Source organism: Bombina bombina, chromosome 1 (assembly GCF_027579735.1).
Source record: "Bombina bombina isolate aBomBom1 chromosome 1, aBomBom1.pri, whole genome shotgun sequence".
Classification (NCBI taxonomy): domain Eukaryota; kingdom Metazoa; phylum Chordata; class Amphibia; order Anura; family Bombinatoridae; genus Bombina; species Bombina bombina.
Genome location: NC_069499.1, coordinates 197,896,594 through 197,911,914, shown reverse-complemented (window position 1 = coordinate 197,911,914; position 15,321 = coordinate 197,896,594). Strand labels below are relative to the sequence as shown.

General features: G+C 42.3%; 1 protein-coding gene across 1 annotated transcript in view; it reads right to left on the bottom strand.

The window, feature by feature from the left end:
• Positions 1-15,321, bottom strand: part of MGA (MAX dimerization protein MGA) — a 1,137,718-nt gene that overhangs the window by 550,184 nt on the left and 572,213 nt on the right. The window contains exon 16 of the mRNA XM_053697822.1: positions 1,236-1,523. Coding sequence (XP_053553797.1) covers positions 1,236-1,523 — 288 coding nt within the window. The remainder of the gene's footprint in view (positions 1-1,235; positions 1,524-15,321) is intronic.

The following is a 15,321-nucleotide window of genomic DNA, read 5'->3' as shown; positions in this document are numbered from 1 at the left end:
TTCACCACAGTGTCTTAAAGCCTTGAAAATATTGCACACCAATTTTGGAAGCTTTAACCCTTCAAATAACGGAACCGGAGCCGTTTTAAGCTTTAACCCCTTTACAGTCCCTGGTATCTGCTTTGCTGAGACCCAACCAAACCCAAAGGGGAATACGATACCAAATGACGCCTTCAGAAGTCTTTTATAAGTATCAGAGCTCCTCTCACATGCGACTGCATGCCATGCCTCTCAAAAACAAGTGCGCAACACCGGCGCGAAAATGAGACTCTGCCTATGCTTTGGGAAAGCCCCTAAAGAATAAGGTGTCTAAAACAGTGCCTGCCGATATTATTATATCAAAATACCCAGAATAAATGATTCCTCAAGGCTAAATAAGTGTTAATATCAATCGATTTAGCCCAAAAAAGGTCTACAGTCTAAATAAGCCCTTGTGAAGCCCTTATTTACAATCGTAATAAACATGGCTTACCGGATCCCATAGGGAAAATGACAGCTTCCAGCATTACATCGTCTTGTTAGAATGTGTCATACCTCAAGCAGCAAAGGACTGCAAACTGTTCCCCCAACTGAAGTTAATTGCTCTCAACAGTCCTGTGTGGAACAGCCATGGATTTTAGTTACGGTTGCTAAAATCATTTTCCTCATACAAACAGAATTCTTCATCTCTTTTCTGTTTCTGAGTAAATAGTACGTACCAGCACTATTTGAAAATAACAAACTCTTGATTGAATAATGAAAAACTACAGTTAAACACTAAAAAACTCTAAGCCATCTCCGTGGAGATGTTGCCTGTACAACGGCAAAGAGAATGACTGGGGTAGGCGGAGCCTAGGAGGGATCATGTGACCAGCTTTGCTGGGCTCTTTGCCATTTCCTGTTGGGGAAGAGAATATCCCACAAGTAAGGATGACGCCGTGGACCGGACACACCTATGTTGGAGAAATAATGGTATCTTTAGAAAGTCCATTTAATGGCGAGAAAAATGGTATATAATATGTGTGGGTACAGTAAATGAGTAAGAGGAAAATTACAGCTAAACACAAACACCGCAGAAATGTAAAAATAGCCTTGGTCCCAAACGGACAGAAAATGGAAAAGTGCTGTGGTCATTAAGGGGTTAACATGCATAGCTACAAAACACAAACTCACTTTAAAAATAAAAAAAACATAATACCATGTTATTTGGGCTTAGTCAAAAATATATCTTACTAAAACATTGATATATTTTGTACCTGGATTACGGAAAACTATTGGTTGGTTGCTAGGAGTGCAGACTTGCTGCAAAGGTACCAGCTGTATAATCTGACCATTGGGATGTCTGAATAAGTTAGTCCGTCCAGGGCTCTTGATAGGTTGCAAAACCATTTTCTGTCCTGGGGTTTGTTGTACATTTTGTATCGGGCGAACAGTTGCGGGGTTGGATTGAACTGGTATAAGGAGCAGCCGGGGTCCCAATCGTTTCTCGGTTCCCATCAGTGGTGCTCTTGTGATTTGTACAGAGGGCTGGGGTACAACAGCTTCTGAAAGTAGAAATTAAAAATACATAAAAAGATGGCACCAAGATAAAGATTTTTTGTTACTTTCTCTCTGGCCAAAGAGGCTAAAAAAGCTTATTTAAAAAACAAAACCAAAACAAATTATTGCTAGCTTCCACACTTCAAGCTGGTATTAAAGGGACACGAAAACATATTTAATATAAAATGCTTAAAAAGAAGAAGTTAAAAAAACAAAAAAATTATATCTTACCTGATAAATTCCTTTCTTTCATGGTGATAAGAGTCCACGATCCATTACTCCTGGGAATTACCTTTCCTGCCACTAGGAGGAGGCAAAGATTCCCAAACCTCAGAGCTCTATTAAAACCCTTCGACCTCTATGGAAATCAGTTTGACGTTTAGCCAAGCCGACATAGGTGAGAATGAAATAAAGCAAAATAATTAAGAGGAAATGGGAAAAAAGGATGTGCCAGAAAAGTAGGGTGGTGTCTCATAGACTCTTATCACCATGGAAGAAAGGAATTTATCAGGTAAGATATAAATTATGTTTTCTTACATATAGGTGATAAGAGTTCATGATCTATTACTCTTGGGAACTAATACCCAAGCTGTGGAAGAGGCCAAGAGCAATGGAAAAAAATAGGAAGGGATAAAACATTTTAAACCAAAAGAAAAAAATACACCCAAAATCAGAAAAAACAGATAGAAGCAACTGCCTGGAGCACTGTCTATCCAAAAACAGCTTTAGATGGAGCAAAAACATCAAAATGGAAGAATTTAGTAAATACATACCAAGTAGCTGCCTTGCAAATTTGTTCCAAAAAGTCCTCATTCTTGAATGCCCAGGAAGTGGCTACAGAGAAAGTAGAATGAGCTGTGATACACTTAGAAGTCTAACCTGCTTCTACATAAATCATATGGATTAATTGCTTAATCCAGGAAGCCAGAGCAACAAAAAACGCCTTCTGTCCCTTGCGCTTACCTAAAAAAATGAACAAACAAATTAGGAGTTTGTCTGAAATCCTTAGTAACCTCAAGATAATATTTCAAAGCCCTGACAACATCCGTTATAAAGAAGTCTCTCAGATCAACTCTTTAGATCAAGACAAAGGGAAGGGACCACAATTTCCCTATTGATATTATCAGAAGAACAACTTTAGGGAAATCAAAAGAAGTCCTTGAAACAGCTTAATCTATATGAAAGACAAAATAAGGAGGATCAGAAGAAAGAACAGACAACCCAGACACTCTTCTAGCGGATGAAATAGCCAAAAGAAACAAAACTTTCCAGGAAATAAGCTTTATATCCACCTTATGCATAGGTTCAAAATGTGGAGACTGCAAAGCCTTCAGAACCAAATTAGGATTCCAAGAAGGAGAAATAGGTTTGATTACAGGCTTTATTCTAGATAAAGCCTGAAGAAAACTATGCACATCAGGAAGATTAGCAACTTTCTTGTGGAAAAGAACAGAGAGGGCAGAAATCTGTACTTTCAAAGAACTGGCAGAAAGACCTTTCTGCAAAACGTCTTGAAGAAATCTGGGAACACTAAAAGAATGCCAAGAATAATTATGATTGGAACAACAACAAAACAATTTATGTAAGAACTTACCTGATAAATTCATTTCTTTCATATTGGCAAGAGTCCATGAGCTAGTGACGTATGGGATATACAATACTACCAGGAGGGGAAAAGTTTCCCAAACCTCAAAATGCCTATAAATACAACCCTCACCACACCCACAATTCAGTTTAACGAATAGACAAGTAGTGGGGTGATAGAAAAAGGAGTAAAAAGCATCAAAAAAAGGAACTGGAAATATAATTGTGCTTTATACAAAAAAACACATAACCACCATAAAAAAATGAATTTATCAGGCAAGTTCTTACATAAATTATGTTTTCTTTCATGTAATTGGCAAGAGTCCATGAGCTAGTGATGTATGGGATAGTAATACCCAAGATGTGGTACTCCACAGGAGTCACTAGAGAGGGAGGGATAAAAATAAAAACAGCCATTTTCCGCTGAAAAAATAAAATCCACATCCAAAAAAAATAAGTTTTTCTCATAACTGAAAAGAAAAAAACTTAAAACATAAGCAAAAGAATCAAACTGAAACAGCTGCCTGAAGAACTTTTCTACCAAAAACTGCTTCCAAAGAGGCAAATACATCATAACGGTAGAATTTAGTAAATGTATGCAAAGAAGACGAAGTTGTGGCTTTGCAAATCTGATCAACCGAAGCTTCATTCTTAAAAGCCCACGAAGTGGAAACTGATCGAGTAGAATGAGCTGTGATTCCCTGAGGCAGGGCCTGACCCGACTCCAAATAAGCCTGATGAATCAAAAGCTTTAACCAGGATGCCAAGGAAATGGCAGAAGCTTTCTGACCTTTCCTAGAACCAGAAAAGACAACAAATAGACTAGAAGTCTTCCTGAAAACTTCAGTAGCTTCAACATAATATTTCAAAGCTCTTACAACATCCAGAGAATGTAAGGATCTCTCCAAAGAATTCTTAGAATTAGGACACAAAGAGGGAACAACAATTTCCATATTAATGTTGTTAGAATTCACAACTTTAGGTAAAATTGCATAGGCTCAAAAGGAGGAGCCTGTAAAGCCTTCAAAACCAAATTAAGACTCCAAGGAGGAGAGATTGATTTAATGACAGGCTTGATATGGATCAAAGCCTGCACAAAACAGTGAATATCAGGAAGCTTATCAATCTTTATGTGAAATAAAACAGAAAGAGCAGAGATTTGTCACTTCAAGGAACTTGCAGACAAACCTTTATCCAAACCATCCTGAATAAACTGTAAAATTCTAGGAATTCTAAAAGAATGCCAGGAGAATTTATGAGAAGAACACCATGAAATATAAGTCTTCCAAACTAGATAATAAATCTTCCAAGAAACAGATTTACGAGCCTGTAACATAGTATCAATCACTGAGTCAGAGAAACCTCTATGACTAAGCACTAAGCGTTACATTCCCATACCTTCAAATTTAATGATTTGAGATCCTGATGGAAAAACGGTACTTGAGACAGAAGGTCTGGTCTTAAAGGAAGTGGCCAAGGTTGGCAACTGGACATGCGAACAAGATCAGCATACCAGAACCTATGAGGCCATGCTTGCGCTACCAGAAACACAAATGATTGTTCCATTATGATCTTGGAAATCACTCTTGGAAGAAGAACTAGAGGCGGGAAGATATAAGCAGGTTGGTAAAACCAAGGAACTGCCAACGCATCTACCGACTATTTCTGGAAGACCCCATATCTGAACAATCTGAAAAAACACATATGGATGGTGAGACCACTCCCCCGGATGTAAAGTCTGATGGCTGAGATAATCCGCTTCCCAATAGTCTACACCTGGGATATGTAGCGCAGAAATTAGACAAGAGCTGGATTCCGCCCAAGAAAGTATCTGAGATACTTCTTTCATAGCTAGGGGACTGAGTCCCACCCTGATGATTGACATATGCCACAGTTGTGATATTGTCTGTCTGAAAACAAATGAATGGTTCTCTCTTCAACAGAGGCCAAACCTGAAGAGCCCTGAAAATAGCACGGAGTTCTAAAATATTGATTGGTAACCTCGCCTCTTGAGATTTCCAAACCCCTTGTGCTATCAGAGATCCCCAGACAGCTCCCCAACCTGAAAGGCTTGCATCTGTTGTGATCACAGTCCAGGTAGGATGAACAAAAGAGGGCCCCTGAATTACACAATGATGGTCTAACCACTAAGTCAGAGAGAGTTGAATGTTGGGATTTAAGTATATCAATTGTGATATCCGAGTATAATCCCTGCACCAATGATTCAGCATACAAAGCTGCAGAGGTCTCATATGGAAACGAGCAAAGGGGATTGCGTCCGATGCTGCAGTCATGAAAGCTAAAACTTCCATGCACATAGCCACTGAAGGGAATGATTGAGACTGAAGGTTTTGACGAGCTGAAACCAATTTTATTTGCCTCTTGTCTGTTAGAGACAGAGTCATGGACACTGAATCTATCTGGAAACCTAAAAAGGTGACCCTTGTCTGATGAATCAAGGAACTTTTTGGTAAATTGATCCTCCAACCATGTCTTTGAAGAAACAACACTAGTTGATTTGTGTGAGATTCGGCAGAATGTAAAGACTGAGCTAGTACCAAGATATCGTCCAAATAAGGAAACACTACAATAACCTGTTCTCTGATTACAGAGAGTAGGGCACAGAGAACCTTTGAAAAAATTATTGGAGCCGTCGCTAGGCCAAATGGAAGAGCGACAAATTGGTAATGCTTGTCTAGAAAAGAGAATCTCAGAAAATGATAGTGGTCTGGATGAATAGGAATATGAAGATATGCATCCTGTAAGTCTATGCTGAACAAAAGGCAGAATAATCCTTATAGTCACCATTTTGAAAGTTGCCACTCTTACAAAACAATTCAATATTTTCAGAACTGTCCAGAATGAATTTTCTTACTTTGGGACAATGAATAGATTTGAATAAAACCCCAGACCCTGTTCTTGAAACGGAACTGGTATGATTATCCCTGAAAGCTCTAGATCTGAAACACACTTCAGAAAAGCCTGAGCCTTCACTGGATTTGCTGGTATGTGTGAGAAAAAAAGAGCATCACAGCAGAGTTGATAAATAGCTCCTCCCCTCCCTCCCACTCCAGTCATTTGACCGAAGTTAGTAAGAGAAAGGAAAAGCCAAGGTGCAGAGGTGTCTGAAGTTTACAAAAACCCACAACATGTCTAAAGAACAGGGCGGGCTGTGGACTCATCGTGTCAAAAAAGAAATAAATTTATCAGGTAAGCATACATTTTCTTTTCTTTTTTAAGACACGATGAGTCCACGGATCATCTTAATTACTAATGGGATTCAATACCCAAGCTAGAGTACACAGATGATACGGGAGGGACAAGACAGGGAACCTAAACGAAAGGCACCACTGCTTGAAGAGCCCATCTCCCAAAAGCGGACGAGGAAAAAACAGAATTTATGCTTACCTGATAAATTACTTTATCCAACGGTGTGTCCGGTCCACGGCGTCATCCTTACTTGTGGGATATTCTCTTCCCCAACAGGAAATGGCAAAGAGTCCCAGCAAAGCTGGTCACATGATCCCTCCTAGGCTCCGCCCACCCCAGTCATTCGACCGACGGACAGGAGGAAATATATATATAGGAGAAACCATATGATACCGTGGTGACTGTAGTTAGAGAAAATAATTCATCAGACCTGATTAAAAAACCAGGGAGGGCCGTGGACCGGACACACCGTTGGAGAAAGTAATTTATCAGGTAAGCATAAATTCTGTTTTCTCCAACATTGGTGTGTCCGGTCCACGGCGTCATCCTTACTTGTGGGAACCAATACCAAAGCTTTAGGACACGGATGAAGGGAGGGAGCAAATCAGGTCACCTAAACGGAAGGAACCACAGCTTGCAAAACCTTTCTCCCAAAAATAGCCTCTGAAGAAGCAAAAGTATCAAATTTGTAAAATTTGGCAAAAGTGTGCAGTGAAGACCAAGTCGCTGCCTTACATATCTGGTCAACAGAAGCCTCGTTCTTGAAGGCCCATGTGGAAGCCACAGCCCTAGTGGAGTGAGCTGTGATTCTTTCAGGAGGCTGCCGTCTGGCAGTCTCATAAGCCAATCGGATGATGCTTTTAAGCCAAAAGGAAAGAGAGGTAGAAGTCGCTTTTTGACCTCTCCTTTTACCAGAATAAACAACAAACAAGGAAGATGTTTGTCTGAAATCTTTAGTAGCCTCTAAATAGAACTTTAGAGCACGGACAACGTCCAAATTGTGTAACAAACGTTCCTTCTTTGAAACTGGATTCGGACACAAAGAAGGTACAACTATCTCCTGGTTAATATTTTTGTTAGAAACAACTTTAGGAAGAAAACCAGGCTTAGTACGCAAAACCACCTTATCTGCATGGAACACCAGATAAGGAGGAGAACACTGCAGAGCAGATAACTCTGAAACTCTTCTAGCAGAAGAAATTGCAACCAAAAACAAAACTTTCCAAGATAGTAACTTAATATCTATGGAATGTAAGGGTTCAAACGGAACCCCTTGAAGAACTGAAATAACTAGATTTAGACTCCAGGGAGGAGTCAAAGGTCTGTAAACAGGCTTGATCCTAACCAGAGCCTGAAGAAATGCTTGAACATCTGGCACAGCTGCCAGTCTTTTGTGTAGTAAGACGGATAAAGCAGAGATCTGTCCCTTTAGGGAACTTGCAGATAATCCTTTCTCCAAACCTTCTTGAAGAAAGGAGAGAATCTTAGGAATTTTTATCTTATTCCATGGGAATCCTTTGGATTCACACCAACAGATATATTTTTTCCATATTTTATGGTAAATTTTTCTAGTTACAGGTTTTCTGGCCTGAACCAGAGTATCTATCACCGAATCTGAAAACCCACGCTTTGATAGAATCAAGCGTTCAATCTCCAAGCCGTCAGTTGGAGGGAGACCAGATTTGGGTGTTCGAATGGACCTTGAACAAGAAGGTCCTGTCTCAAAGGTAGCTTCCATGGTGGAGCCGAAGACATATTCACCAGGTCTGCATAAAAAAGTCCTGCGTGACCACGCAGGAGCTATCAAGATCACCGAGGCCCTCTCCTGATTGATCCTGGCTACCAGCCTGGGAATGAGAGGAAACGGTGGGAATACGTAAGCTAGGTTGAAAGTCCAAGGTGCTACTAGTGCATCTACTAGAGTCGCCTTGGGATCCCTGGATCTGGACCCGTAGCAAGGAACCTTGAAGTTCTGACGAGACGCCATCAGATCCATGTCTGGAATGCCCCATAATTGAGTTATTTGGGCAAAGATTTCCGGATGGAGTTCCCACTCCCCCGGATGAAATGTCTGACGACTCAGAAAATCCGCTTCCCAATTTTCCACTCCTGGGATGTGGATCGCAGACAAGTGGCAGGAGTGATCCTCCGCCCATTGAATTATTTTGGTCACTTCTTTCATCGCTAGGGAACTCTTTGTTCCCCCTTGATGATTGATATAAGCTACAGTCGTCATGTTGTCTGATTGGAACCTTATGAATTTGGCCTTTGCTAGTTGAGGCCAAGCTCTGAGAGCATTGAATATCGCTCTCAGTTCCAGAATGTTTATCGGGAGAAGAGACTCTTCCCGAGACCATAGACCCTGAGCTTTCAGGGATTCCCAGACCGCACCCCAGCCCACTAGACTGGCGTCGGTCGTGACAATGACCCACTCTAGCCTGCGGAAGCTCATTCCCTGGGACAGATGGTCCAGGGTCAGCCACCAACGGAGTGAATCTCTGGTCTTTTGATCTACTTGAATCATTGGAGACAAGTCTGTATAATCCCCATTCCACTGTTTGAGCATGCACAGTTGTAATGGTCTTAGATGAATTCGTGCAAAAGGAACTATGTCCATTGTTGCAACCATCAATCCTATTACTTCCATGCACTGCGCTATGGAAGGACGAGGAACAGAATGAAGCACTTGACAAGAGCTTAAAAGTTTTGATTTTCTGACCTCTGTCAGAAAAAACAGAATTTATGTTTACCTGATAAATTACTTTCTCCAACGGTGTGTCCGGTCCACGGCGTCATCCTTACTTGTGGGATATTCTCCTCCCCAACAGGAAATGGCAAAGAGCCCAGCAAAGCTGGTCACATGATCCCTCCTAGGCTCCGCCTACCCCAGTCATTCGACCGACGTTAAGGAGGAATATTTGCATAGGAGAAACCATATGTTACCGTGGTGACTGTAGTTAAAGAAAATAAATTATCAGACCTGATTAAAAAAACCAGGGCGGGCCGTGGACCGGACACACCGTTGGAGAAAGTAATTTATCAGGTAAACATAAATTCTGTTTTCTCCAACATAGGTGTGTCCGGTCCACGGCGTCATCCTTACTTGTGGGAACCAATACCAAAGCTTTAGGACACGGATGAAGGGAGGGAGCAAATCAGGTCACCTAAATGGAAGGCACCACGGCTTGCAAAACCTTTCTCCCAAAAATAGCCTCAGAAGAAGCAAAAGTATCAAATTTGTAAAATTTAGAAAAAGTGTGCAGTGAAGACCAAGTCACTGCCTTACATATCTGATCAACAGAAGCCTCGTTCTTGAAGGCCCATGTGGAAGCCACAGCCCTAGTCGAGTGAGCTGTGATTCTTTCAGGAGGCTGCCGTCCGGCAGTCTCATAAGCCAATCGGATAATGCTTTTAATCCAGAAGGAGAGAGAGGTAGAAGTTGCTTTTTGACCTCTCCGTTTACCAGAATAAACAACAAACAAAGACAAAGTTTGTCTGAAATCCTTAGTAGCTGCTAAGTAAAATTTGAGAGCACGAACTACATCCAAGTTGTGCAACAAACGTTCCTTCTTTGAAACTGGATTAGGACACAAAGAAGGCACAACTATCTCCTGGTTAATGTTTTTGTTAGAAACAACTTTTGGAAGAAAACCAGGTTTAGTACGCAAAACCACCTTATCTGCATGGAACACCAGATAAGGAGAAGAACACTGCAGAGCAGATAATTCTGAAACTCTTCTAGCAGAAGAAATTGCAACCAAAAACAAAACTTTCCAAGATAATAACTTAATATCAACGGAATGTAAGGGTTCAAACGGAACCCCCTAAAGAACTGAAAGAACTAGGTTGAGACTCCAAGGAGGAGTCAAAATTTTGTAAACAGGCTTGATTCTAACCAGAGCCTGAACAAAGGCTAGAACATCTGGCACAGCTGCCAGCTTTTTGTGAAGTAACACAGACAAGGCAGAAATCTGTCCCATCAAGGAACTTGCAGATAATCCTTTTTCCAATCCTCCTCGAAGGAAGGATAGACTCTTAGGAATCTTAACCTTGTCCCAAGGGAATCCTGCAGATTCACACCAACAGATATACCAAATTATGTGGTAATTTTTCTGGTTACAGGCTTTCAGGCCTGAACAAGAGTATTAATAACAGAATCTGAGAACCCTCGCTTTGATAAGATCAAGCGTTCAATCTCCAAGCAGTCAGCTGGAGTGGGTCGAACGGACCTAGAACAAGAAGGTCTCGTCTCAAAGGTAGCTTCCATGGTGGAGCCGATGACATATTCACCAGATCTGCATACCAAGTCCTGCGTGGCCACGCAGGAGCTATCAAAATCACCGACGCCCTCTCCTGATTGATCCTGGCTACCAGCCTGGGGATGAGAGGAAACGGCGGGAACACATAAGCTAGTTTGAAGGTCCAAGGTGCTACTAGTGCATCCACTAGAGCCGCCTTGGGATCCCTGGATCTGTACCCGTAGTAAGGAACTCTGAAGTTCTGACGAGAGGCCATCAGATCCATGTCTGGAATGCCCCACGGTTGAGTGACTTGGGCAAAGATTTCCGGATGGAGTTCCCACTCCCCCGGATGCAATGTCTGACGACTCAGAAAATCCGCTTCCCAATTTTCCACTCCTGGGATGTGGATAGCAGACAGGTGGCAGGAGTGAGACTCCGCCCATAGAATGATTTTGGTCACTTCTTCCATCGCTAGGGAACTCCTTGTTCCCCCCTGATGGTTGATGTATGAACTTGGCCCTCGCTAGCTGAGGCCAAGCTTTGAGAGCATTGAATATCGCTCTCAGTTCCAGAATATTTATCGGTAGAAGAGATTCTACCCGAGACCAAAGACCCTGAGCTTTCAGGGATCCCCAGACCGCGCCCCAGCCCATCAGACTGGCGTCGGTCGTGACAATGACCCACTCTGGTCTGCGGAAGGTCATCCCTTGTGACAGGTTGTCCAGGGACAGCCACCAACGGAATGAGTCTCTGGTCCTCTGATTTACTTGTATCTTCGGAGACAAGTCTGAATAGTCCCCATTCCACTGACTGAGCATGAACAGTTGTAATGGTCTTAGATGAATGCGCACAAAAGGAACTATGTCCATTGCCGCTACCATCAAACCTATCACTTCCATGCACTGCGCTATGGAAGGAAGAGGAACGGAATGAAGTATCCGACAAGAGTCTAGAAGTTTTGTTTTTCTGGCTTCTGTCAGAAAAATCCTCATTTCTAAGGAGTCTATTATAGTTCCCAAGAAGGGAACCCTCGTTGACGGAGATAGAGAACTCTTTTCCACGTTCACTTTCCATCCGTGAGATCTGAGAAAGGCCAGGACAATGTCCGTGTGAGCCTTAACTTGAGGAAGGGACGACGCTCGAATCAGAATGTCGTCCAAGTAAGGTACTACAGCAATGCCCCTTGGTCTTAGCACCGCCAGAAGGGACCCTAGTACCTATGAGAAAATCCTAGGAGCAGTGGCTAATCCGAAAGAAAACGCCACGAACTGGAAATGCTTGTCCAGGAATTCAAACCTTAGGAACCGATGATGTTCCTTGTGGATAGGAATATGTAGATACGCATCCTTGAAATCCACCTTGGTCATGAATTGACCTTCCTGGATGGAAGGAAGGAGTGTTCGAATGGTTTCCATCTTGAACGATGGAACCTTGAGAAACTTGTTCAAGATCTTGAGATCTAAGATTGGTCTGAACGTTCCCTCTTTTTTGGGAACTATGAACAGATTGGAGTAGAACCCCATCCCTTGTTCTCCTAATGGAACAGGATGAATCACTCCCATTTTTAGCAGGTCTTCTACCCAATGTAAGAATGCCTGTCTTCTTATGTGATCTGAAGACAACTGAGACCTGTGGAACCTCCCCCTTGGAGGAAGCCCCTTGAACTCCAGAGAATAACCTTGGGAGACTATTTCTAGCACCCAAGGATCCAGAACATCTCTTGCCCCAGCCTGAGCGAAGAGAGAGAGTCTGCCCCCCACCAGATCCGGTCCCGGATCGGGGGCCCGCATTTCATGCTGTCTTGGTAGCAGTGGCAGGTTTCCTGGCCTGCTTTCCTTTGTTCCAGCCTTGCATAGGTCTCCAGGCTGGATTGGCTTGAGAAGTATTACCTTCCTGCTTAGAGGACGTAGCCCTTGGGGCTGATCCGTTTCTGCGAAAGGGACGAAACTTAGGTTTATTTTTGGTCTTGAAAAGACCTATCCTGAGGAAGGGCGTGGCCCTTGCCCCCAGTGATATCAGAGATAATCTCTTTCAAGTCAGGGCCAAAGAGTGTTTTCCCCTTGAAAGGAATGTCAAGCAATTTGTTCTTGGAAGACGCATCCGCTGCCCAAGATTTTAACCAAAGCGCTCTGCGCCACAATAGCAAACCCAGAATTTTTTCGCCGCTAACCTAGCCAATTGCAAGGTGGCGTCTAGGGTGAAAGAATTAGCCAATTTAAGAGCACGAATTCTGTCCATAATCTCCTCATAAGAAGAAGAATTACTAATAATCGCCTTTCCTAGCTCATCAAACTAGAAACACGCGGCTGCAGTGACAGGGACAATGCATGCAATTGGTTGTAGAAGGGAACCTTGCTGAACAAACATCTTTAGCAGACCTTCTAATTTTTTATCCATAGGATCTTGGAAAGCACAACTATCTTCTATGGGTATAGTGGCGCGCTTGTGTAGAGTAGAAACCGCCCCCTCGACCTTGGGGACTGTCTGCCATCAGTCCTTTCTGGGGTCGACTATAGGAAAACAATTTTATAAATATGGGGGGAGGTACTAAAGGTATACCGGGCCTGTCCCATTCTTTACTAACAATGTACGCCACCCGCTTGGATATAGGAAAAGCTTCGGGGGGCCCATTTTACATAGTGGTTCTGGAATGACCAGATAATCACAATCATCCAAATTGGATAACACCTCCTTAAGCAGAGCGCGGAGATGTTCCAACTTAAATTTAAAAGTAATCACATCAGGTTCAGCTTATTGAGAAATGTTTCCTGAATCTGAAATTTCTCCCTCAGACAAAACCTCCCTGGCCCCCTCAGACTGGTGTAGGGGCCCTTCAGAAACCATATCATCAGCGTTCTCATGCTCTACAGAATTTTCTAAAACAGAGCAGTCGCGCTTTCACTGATAAGTGGGCATATTGGCTAAAATGTTTTTGATAGAATTATCCATTACAGCCGTTAAATGTTGCATAGTAAGGAGTATTGGCGCACTAGATGTACTAGGGGCCTCCTGTATGGGCAAGACTGGTGTAGACGAAGGAGGGGATGATGCAGTACCATGCTTACTCCCCTCACTTGAGGAATCATCTTGGGCATCATTTTTACTAAATTTTTTTATGACATAAAATACATATAGTTAAATGAGAAAGAACCTTGGTTTCCCCACAGTCAGAACACAATCTATCTGGTAGTTCAGACATTGTAAACAGGCATAAACTTGATAACAAAGCACAAAAAACGTTTTAAAATAAAACCGTTACTGTCACTTTAAATTTTAAACTAAACACACTTTATTACTGCAATTGCGAAAAAGTATGAAGGAATTGTTCAAAATTCACCAAAATTTCACCACAGTGTCTTAAAGCCTTAAAAGTATTGCACACCAAATTTGGAAGCTTTAACCCTTAAAATAACGGAACCGGAGCCGTTTTTATATTTAACCCCTTTACAGTCCCTGGAATCTGCTTTGCTGAGACCCAACCAAGCCCAAAGGGGAATACGATACCAAATGATGCCTTCAGAAAGACTTTTCTATGTATCAGAGCTCCACACACATGCAGCTGCATGCCATGCTGTCCTCAAAAACAAGTGCGCCATACCGGCGCGAAAATGAGGCTCTGACTATGATTAGGGAAAGCCCCTAAAGAATAAGGTGTCAAAAACAGTGCCTGCCGATATAATCATATCAAAATACCCAGAATAAATGATTCCTCAAGGCTAAATATGTGTTAATAATGAATCGATTTAGCCCAGAAAAAGTCTACAGTCTTAATAAGCCCTTGTGAAGCCCTTATTTACTATCTTAATAAACATGGCTTACCGGATCCCATAGGGAAAATGACAGCTTCCAGCATTACATCGTCTTGTTAGAATGTGTCATACCTCAAGCAGTAAGAGACTGCACACTGTTCCCCCAACTGAAGTTAATTGCTCTCAACAGTCCTGTGTGGAACAGCCATGGATTTTAGTTACGGTGCTAAAATCATTTTCCTCATACAAACAGAAATCTTCATCTCTTTTCTGTTTCTGAGTAAATAGTACATACCAGCACTATTTTAAAATAACAAACTCTTGATTGAATAATAAAAACTACAGTTAAACACTAAAAAACTCTAAGCCATCTCCGTGGAGATGTTGCCTGTACAACGGCAAAGAGAATGACTGGGGTAGGCGGAGCCTAGGAGGGATCATGTGACCAGCTTTGCTGGGCTCTTTGCCATTTCCTGTTGGGGAGGAGAATATCCCACAAGTAAGGATGACGCCGTGGACCGGACACACCTATGTTGGAGAAATCCTCATTTCTAAGGAATCTATTATTGTTCCCAAGAAGGGAACTCTTGTTGACGGGGACTGAGAACTCTTTTCTTTGTTCACTTTCCATCCGTGAGATGTGAGAAAGGCTAGAACAATGTCCGTATGAGCCTTTGCCTTTGACAGGGACGACGCTTGTATTAGAATGTCGTCCAAGTAAGGTACTACTGCAATGCCCCTTGGTCTTAGAACCGCTAGAAGGGACCCTAGCACCTTTGTGAAAATCCTTGGAGCAGTGGCTAATCCGAATGGAAGAGCCACAAAATGGTAATGTTTGTCCAGAAAAGCGAACCTTAGGAACTGATGAAGTTCCTTGTGGATAGGGATATGTAGGTACGCATCCTTTAGATCCACGGTAGTCATAAATTGACTTTCCTGGATGGTGGGTAGAATCGTTCGAATAGTTTCCATTTTGAACGATGGTACCCTGAGAAATTTGTTTAGGATCTTCAAATCCA